The sequence below is a fragment of the Babylonia areolata genome, chromosome 14 (assembly GCF_041734735.1).
Source record: "Babylonia areolata isolate BAREFJ2019XMU chromosome 14, ASM4173473v1, whole genome shotgun sequence".
In the NCBI taxonomy this organism is placed as follows: domain Eukaryota; kingdom Metazoa; phylum Mollusca; class Gastropoda; order Neogastropoda; family Buccinidae; genus Babylonia; species Babylonia areolata.
Window position 1 is genome coordinate 19,148,162 of NC_134889.1, and position 8,810 is coordinate 19,156,971.

At 42.0% G+C, this 8,810-nt stretch overlaps 1 protein-coding gene across 1 annotated transcript in view; it reads left to right on the forward strand.

Annotated features, from left to right (window-relative positions):
- LOC143289523 (uncharacterized) overlaps positions 1–4,600 on the forward strand; it is a 31,215-nt gene extending 26,615 nt beyond the window's left edge. Inside the window, exons 2-3 of the mRNA XM_076598519.1 lie at positions 3,100–3,284; positions 4,054–4,600. Coding sequence (XP_076454634.1) covers positions 3,143–3,284; positions 4,054–4,466 — 555 coding nt within the window. The 5' untranslated portion in view covers positions 3,100–3,142 and the 3' untranslated portion in view covers positions 4,467–4,600. The remainder of the gene's footprint in view (positions 1–3,099; positions 3,285–4,053) is intronic.
- The last annotated feature ends 4,210 nt before the right edge of the window (positions 4,601–8,810 follow it).

Below are 8,810 nucleotides of genomic sequence, written 5' to 3' on the forward strand. Positions count from 1 at the left end.
ATTAACGAAATGAATACGGAAGTAAGCAAATAACTGAATGACTCTCTTAAGTATTGAACTGACTCTCGCTTACAAACTAAGATAAACCGGGGGCGGAGGGTGGGGGGGGGGAGAGGAAAAAAAGGAGGAAACAGACCCAGCGAAACAGACAGAAAAAAGAAAGAAAGAAAGAAAGAAAGAAACGTCACGTGTTACAATCACTTCACCACACAGAATATCTTTATATTAACGAATATGTCGCATTCTTGAACAAAAAAAACAACAAACTAAAGTGACAAGGGGCCTATGATGGTTCGAAACATCGTTTCTCACTCCAAGAGGATTCATCTACCATCAAAAAGTGTTGGTTTTTTTTTATAAACTTCATTTTTGTTTTGTTCTGAAGAATCCTGCAGTAAACTTTGTCATTCTTGTTTTGACTTATGATAAGTATTAAATTTCGGAATCTTTTAGGTGCACTGAATAACAGACTTTCTGAATTATAAAGGGTAAAAGAGCTAAATACCTAAACTGGGTTTGGGGGTTTGTTTGTTTGTTTGTTGTTGTTGTTGTTGTTGTTTTCTTTTCTGTTTTGTTGGGGGCGGTGGGGAGGTCGCTCTTCTGCTAAAAATGTTTTCCAACTTAGACACTGCTCTCCCAGTGACGAAGAAAGTGTTTTGACTCGGTAAATAGGTACGATCGATAAATGCATAACTTTTGGAGGAAACGTTCGTTTATTTGTTTATAGTCTGTTCATCTAAGATGATGATATTAGACTGAAAATAAATGATATTATTATTTGGATTATTATCATTTCTATCATAATGATGACTGTTATTATTAACTAGAAATCGACATTTCTGTGTATTCGAATGAAAATGGGGGCGGTTGAGGTTGGAGGGGGGGGGACTAAGAAAGGAAGAGAGAGAGAGACAGAGAACAGAATGTGGAAAAGATAAAGTACAAAATCTAAAATGTAGAGGGTGAGTGTCAGTGATTGGAGAAAGAAAAAAAAAACCCATAATACTCGAAGGGTGTGTTTCACGTCGTCATTTTGGAGGAAACGTTTACAGCAAGGGTGTATAAATGGCTGAAATTATTTTACAGCCCACTGCTAACTTATCACAGATACTTTGAGCATCAGTCAGAAAAGGAAGCTCAGACAAAGACGCAGAACTGAGATATTTCAATCCGTGGATTTCCGATAGCTGATACTCGCTTCGTCAGGTCTCCGCCCGCACTCAGCTCTTTCAAGTCTGACCTTAAAATCCACCTCTTCAGAAGATAGCCTCCCTCTCCTGCCTCTTCCTTGTCTCCAGTTTCTTCAGTTTTAGAGTTATGCATGCGTGTGAATGACTGGTGTGAAGCGCTTAGATTTGCCTCTGCAAAAGATTCAGCGCTATATAAGTACTATCATTATTATATATTCTGAATTGTGTTTGTCAAAGTGAGCAGTTTTCTTTTCCAACCAAATATCCTGCGGATGATCGAGTTGTTGCTTTTTTCGTTTTTCGTTTGGAACTTTATGTTTTCTCTTCTTTTTTTTTTCTTCTTCTTTTATTTGTTTCCCGGGGCTTAGTGACTGTGTACGAGCGAACTGGCTTCATTTCATTTGATTTTACTGAATATCTCCAACCCCTTCTGTCATTAGACTAGCTTAGCTATGATAAACTTTCAAAAATGCCAAATCTTTTGTCCCCATCACCTCTCTCTGTCTCTGTCTGTCTGTCTGTCTGTCTGTCTGTCTCTCTCTCTCTCTCTCCCTCCCTCTCTCTCCCTCCCATTTCTCTCTCCTTTTCTTTTTTTCCTTTTCTCACCAAATCAGATAGTTCGATAATTTTGACATATGGAGCAGAAGTTTGGGGTTTGACTGAAATCAAGAGTGCATTGAAAGGATGCACTTGTCTGCAATGAAGCGTCTTTTGGGCGTGAGTCAGAGAGCACCAAGACACTTGATTTACGGTGAACTTGGTCGCTATCCCCTGTATGTGACCACCTACTCCAAGTGTCTTAAATTTTGGCTTCGTATTGTCTTTATGGATAATGACCGTTTCCCTAAGAAAGCTTATAATATGATGTTATCATTGCAAAGTCATAATTATTGTACTTGGGCTTGCTCTGTGAGAAATGTTTTGTATAAATTTGGATTTGGTGTTGTTTGGGAGGCTCAGTCAGTTGGTAATGTGAAAATGTTTATGACTGAATTTAAGCAGCGTCTAGTTGATTGCTTTACTGAAGACTGGCATTCAGCTCTCCAGTCTCACGATTTTTATGATGTGTATTCAGCTTACAACCAGTCTTTGTCACTTAAACCTTACTTGAATAATGTCAAATGTATAAATATGCGCCGTGTTTTTTCGCAGTTTAGAATTGGAATGTCCAACTTACGCTCACACTTTTTGCAGTTTAACTATGATGGGCAAAGTAGGAATTGTCCTTTTTGTGATGACACTCCGGAAACCGAAATGCATTTTCTTTTGGTCTGCCCTAAGTACTGTTCCCTGCGCTCTCAGTTTATTCCTGCTAAATTTCACAAACACCCAAGTGCATCTAAGATGTCCATGTTGTTATCTTGTGCGAGTGAGAGATTGAGTGTTAGTATATGCAAGTTTGTATTCAAAGCGTTTTCATTACGAGCAAATGCTCTAGAATCGTTATCGATGCCCATGTAGTTCAATGGTTGTCCTAATATTCATTTCCCTGTATTAATTTTGTTTGTCCTTGTGAACTCCATTGTTATGGATCTGTGGTCTGACAATTAAAATATTTCGACTTCGACTTCGACTTCTCTCCCTCCCATTTCTCTCTCCTTTTCTTTTTTTCCTTTTCTCACCAAATGACATAGTTCGATAATTTTCTTTTTTTTTCAAGGAAAGAAGAAGTTTACAAAATGTGTGTGTGTGTGTGTGTGTGTGTGTGTGTGTGTGTGTGTGTGTGTGTGTCTGTCTGTGTGTGTGTGTGTGTGTGTGTGTGTGTGTGTGTGTGTGTGTGTGTGTGTGTGTGTGTGTGTGTGGTTGTGCGTGCGTGCGAGAGTGTGAAAATCCGTTCAGACCTGTGTCGAAGCCTGGACGTGGCCAATTTGTGTCCAGAATGACACGAGCGCACCTGTCTTCCTTGCAGAGGCTGATATGCTGCTGACCAGGTGAGCAGAACACACGTCATCATGAGACCGGAAGTGGTGCTTGCTTGCCTCACGCTTTGCCTGGTGGAGGCCGGAAGTTCCCTCAAGCGGCGCCATTTGACGACCGTGCTGTTTGGGAATTCTATTAGATTGGCTCCACAGCCTCAGACATCCTTGATCAAAGGTTGGAAGACGCTTCTCTGTCTGTCTGTCTGTCTGTCTGTCTGTCTCTCTCTTTCTCTCTCTCTTTGTCTCTCTCTCTCTCTCTCTCTCTCTCTCTCTCTCTCTCTCTCCGCGTTTTAAAAGACACATGCCTTAGTGCGATCTTTCCCCATTATAACAATTCACAGATAAAGTTATCGAATTAAACTAAACATGCAACTTCAGTGATTCATCTTGATCAATATTCTTTGGAGTGGGGGGATCTTCCAAAAAAATTGAAATTAAAGTCTGGATTGGGTAACGGTAAGCAGGCTTTCCAACAGGGTATTTTGAAACATATCACAGTTTTACTCTTCGTGTGTGTGTGTGTGTGTGTGTGTGTGTGTGTGTGTGTGTGTGTGTGTGTGTGTGTGTGTGTGTGTGTGTGTGTGTATGTGTGTGTGTGACAGCATTCAGAACAAGCATCCGAAAACGAACGTGTTTGAAACATGATTAACTGTTCGCGTTCGTTCAATCATTGGGGAATGCTTTTTTTGTGACACAATTTGACAATATGTGATGAACAGGAAAGCAATAATCTACTGAAAATGCCTGAAACATTATTGTTTTGAATCCGATATTGTTAACTCATTATTGAATGAGATGGGTGATGAAACATTAGGAATACGGTAGATAGTGTTATCCGTTCAACGTAATTACTGTAATGGTAGTGCCCATGAGGTAACCGTTTCTCCAGCCTCATCACCAAGCTCTTGAACGTGTTTTCTTTGTTTGCTTTTTTTTATACACAGATATATCAGACAGCACTAACCATTTGACAAATGGAGACGTGCTTCCCAGCTCAGACCAATCAACAACCATGGCCTTTCTACGCAGTCTTACTACCAGGTCTCGTGACTCACCACGTGACTCCCTGTCTATATTTAGACACAAACCCCTCAACAGAGCTCAGCTCCTGCACAACGTTCTCCGGAAGATCACGCACCAGCAGCAGCAGCAGCAGCAGCAGCGACGAGCGGATGACGCGCCTCTGACGTCACTGATGACGAAGAGACAGATGCTGACGCAGGTGGAGAAGCGACGCCGACGCTACAGGTGTGACCTGAGCAGGGTGACCATTCAGATGATCCTCAGTTATTTCCGGACAAGAACTCTCTGTGGCTTCAGGGTCACCCGCATGAGATTCGGCATCGGTGGAAAATGAACAGGACATGGGTCTGGTTGAATGTTGTACGTGGAGAGATTACACATTCTTTGGTTTGTCTGCATTGTTCGTTCTTCTTTCTGCCTGTATTGCTTTTTATTGTAACAACAATGGTCGAAGCGTGAGATTGTGTTGACGTGCTGTCATGTTGTTGTTGGTGGGTTTGTTTGGTTTTTTTTGTGTTTTTTTTTTTTGGTGTTTTTTTTGGTTTTTTCGAATGTACTCTGTGTCACAGAGAAAATACATTTCAGACCAGTTTCTATTGGTCGTACTAAAGGGCAGACAAGCCTCTTTTCCAACTGATTGAAATTTTAGTTTCCAAAACCTTTGGTGCAATGCAGTCATATTAGTTTGTTGTTTTTTTCTCTGGCTCACATTTACAAAAAAACAAATGTATGTTTTGTTTTTTAAATACAAATAAAAATTTAGCCTTTTTCCATCGAACTGACTAAATAATATAGTTTTTTTCTTTAGAAAGTGGATGACACAAAAACACGACTACTAAACAACTGTCTTCACAAACATTGTTGGCCTTTAGTTGCAGTGGTTCTTACCATCGAATAATCAGTTGTTTTGCATGATGTTTTTGGACGATGCAATGTCCTTTCTGCATGAACGGATTAGGGGTAGGACACAGTTCATTGGTGGGGGTGGGAGCGTGGGGGTGGGGGATTCGTTACTGCTTATAGCTAACTCCGTGTTACACGGTTCACAGTGTATAAATTCGATAGCATCGGAAGCCCGCCATATTTCGCATCTATTGATATCGTATTTTCCATGGCGACTTTATACAAAACATCTTTTCTTTCTCCAACTTTTTTTTTTATACTTCGGTTTGCCAAAGTGTTCATGTCCAAAATACACATGTGTCCGTAGTTTGCGGCATTATGAACCACACAAGTATAAACAGTCTTTAAACTGTTTTGTCTATACTTCATATGACCCTTCAGTAAGATATCTATAGCACCTCATTTTTATGTCCTTTGACCTGCATTCTTTGGAGTCTCTAGCACGCTCTGACTTCATTGACAGTTTTTTTTTTAGAATATCCCGAGTTGTGTAAACATTGCTGGTTGTTCACAGTGTCAAGGTTTATTGCGTTGCCACGTTGTGTCATTTCGCTTTCATGTTTGTTTGTCACACAGCATGTTTTACATCGTGCCTGTGCTTGGCAGTGTTAACTCACTCAGTACGGCCAGTCCTCTCTTCTCCTCTACACAGACCCCTCGGATGTCCAGTGGGTGTCTGAATGACCCAACCTTTAGCTTCCGTCGTCAGAACTGTGGTATTCTTTGTCAACATTCACCTCTTCAGTATAAGAGCCTTCCGCTTGCAATATTTTGATGATGGTAATTGGGGTGAAACGCTGTTAATGTCGTCTCTTTCGCCGTTCGTATGGAGAGAGTTAACCGATGGCATCCTCTTCTCGCCTCGTCATCTCTCCTTCACTGTCTTTTGGACTCTCGCCCTTTCTCCCAAGTTTGACTGGAAAATCGAACTGAGCGTCTTGCCATTTGGTGAGACACGACAGACCGAGGTCCCCAGAGCAGAATGCACTTCGGTGCTCTGAAAAAAAGAACCCACGGCAACAAAAGCGTTGTCCACTGGCAAATTCTGTAAAAGAAATCCACTCTGAAAGGTACACAAATGATTATGTATGCAAGCAACCAAGGCCTGCCTGAGCGCACTGGGTTATGCCGCTGGTCAGGCATCTGCCTGGCTGATGTGGTGTAGCGTATATGGATATGTCCGAACGCAGTGACGCTTCCTTGAGAAACTGAAAACTGTATCGGTATTTCACAGTATCTATGTTACAGTCTTCGTTTCATACTCTCTTATTGTGTCTTGTTCAGTGAACGTGTGTTCTACAGTGAATGTAAGCCACATCACTTAGAGCCATAGCATCACAAGTCTATAGTCCACGTGATGTTCACAGTGACTATCGTCTGCTTTGTGTTTGTAATGTCAGAAACGAAACCTTACGCTTTCTGTGTAACCTTAAGTGGCACTTGCGGTTGACTGAACCGTAAACACGACCTGAGTCGATTCATTCTGCCTGCTGTCGGATGTGTTATTGTTGACAGTTGGGTTTATTTTAAAAACAGCGCTTGTGTTCCATCAGGTCTATAGTTTACGGGATCTGTGCTCTGACGTTGTGGCCGTGTTGGTTCAGTGACTACAATGAAGCATGCCTGATATCGCTCGTGATTTTTAGTTCCTGGTATTGCTCAGTGTGTCTACTTCCTGACCTGTACCGTTTGACATGTTTCCCTTTATTTTTCAGTGTCTACAGTTTCGCTATCGCTTTCACTGTCTGTATTCCAGCTAATCTCTCACGGTCTTAAGAAATCTGTATTTTCTGTAGCTCACCATTTTCTTTCTGCACTTCCCCATAATTATTTTCACAGCGTATGGCCCAGCAGATCTCTCAATACCTACAGTCTATGGTATATGTTAGTGTCCATGGCTCATATATATATATCTGTCAGTGTTTGTAATTCAGACCATCACTCTCGCATTGTGTGTAGTAGACCCTCGGATCTATGTGTTCATGATTCATTGTATGTTTTCAGTTCATTGTATATCTCCATGTCTCCAGTACACCGTCTCTCTCAGCGATAGTAATTCAGCTTGTCTACGCGTGTTCATAGTTCAGTGTCTATCTCAGCGTCTATAGCGCACCACATGTCTCAATGTGTGTCGCTCACCGAATCTCAGTGTCTATAATTCAGCTTGTCTACACGTGTTCATAGTTCAGTGTCTATCTCAGCGTCTATAGCGCACCACATGTCTCAATGTGTGTCGCTCACCGAATCTCAGTGTCTATAATTCAGCTTGTCTACACGTGTTCATAGTTCAGTGTCTATCTCAGCGTCTATAGCGCACCACATGTCTCAATGTGTGTCGCTCACCGCACCTCTCAGTGTCACTATGTTTGTCTATGTCTGTTGTTTTCCGTATCGATTAGTGTCTACAGCTGCACGTATCTCCCAGTGTTTGTAGTTCACCATGTCTATCGGTGTCCATTATTCATTGCACTACTGTCTCTAGTTCACGGTATCCGTGTCTACTGTCCTTCATACATGTTTACAGGGTTCATGGTCAGCCATCTGTGCTCTATGATGCGCCTCACCCGCTGAATGCATTATATATGATCAACCGTGTCCGTTCAGTGTCACTAATCTAAGAATAGCTCATTGGCCAGGAAAGCTGAAGCCAACTGGACGCCATATTGACACTTGTATCCGGTTGTCAGTCCGTTGAGAAGTCGTTTGCTAACTGGTGGTAGTTTCTAAACTGTAACCGTGTATCTTCGATGAAATCGTGTTATGTTTGCCCCCACGACAAGCCAAATGTTGTGTCTTGATTGATATCTGCCAATGGTTTATTTACCGAAGTTATTACAGGAAAACAGTGCACTGACAGGTAGCACAAACTTGCTGTGGAGGCACACACAGGAATGTCAGCTAAACTAACGCTGCAAGCAAGTGAAAGCTTGCCGTGAAGCAGTCATCGTAGCCAGCGAGCGCTCGGCTACATTTTTGAAGTTACCGCTTCGCGCTGTACTGACACGAGTAGCAAAATGACTGATTGAACACTTCTGCTGGCTTCAGTTAGCAAAGGGGCTCAAAGAAGGCATACGCTATCCACCTATTTTTTTAGAACAGTGGTTCAGTGTTCTGTCGACCGCTGGCTATATTCACAGCACCCGTACACTACACCACCCTCTGTGTTCTGAGTGTAGTTTTATCCCGCCTGTTGAGAGTCTCTTGTTCATAACATCTTTATTTCATTGGGGTTTGGTTTGTTTGTTTGTTTGTTTGTTGTTGTTGTTTTGTTTGTTTGTTTGGTGGTTTGTTGTTCTTTTCTTTGTTTTGTTGTTGTTTTTTTGGGTTTTTTTTTTTTTTTTTTTTTTGGGGGGGGGGGGGGGGGCGGGGGGGGGGTTGTTGTTGTTGTTGTTGATCATGCCAATTTTCCAATAACCTTATCCACAGTTGATGAATTCTAGTCAGAGCGTCTTTGTCCAGAAATATCAATATTTCTCTCACTGTGTCTGTAAATACCAACGCGTATATCTGCACTTCACCATATCTGTCGTCATCATAGATTTGCAGGGTAATTTGTGCTCAGCGTCTGCGTGCATCAAGTCTATGTCTGTAGGATCAGTATTCTGCAAAGACCACGTGCATGTGCGCGGAATGTGTTTGGTGATCGTGACTGTGCCACAGGCATGGACACAGCAGTCACACACATCACGACACAGTCATGCGATAGGAACTGTAGCACACAGACACGCTTGGCACAGACAGGCTGACATGCGGGCATGACTGGATGTAAAGACAT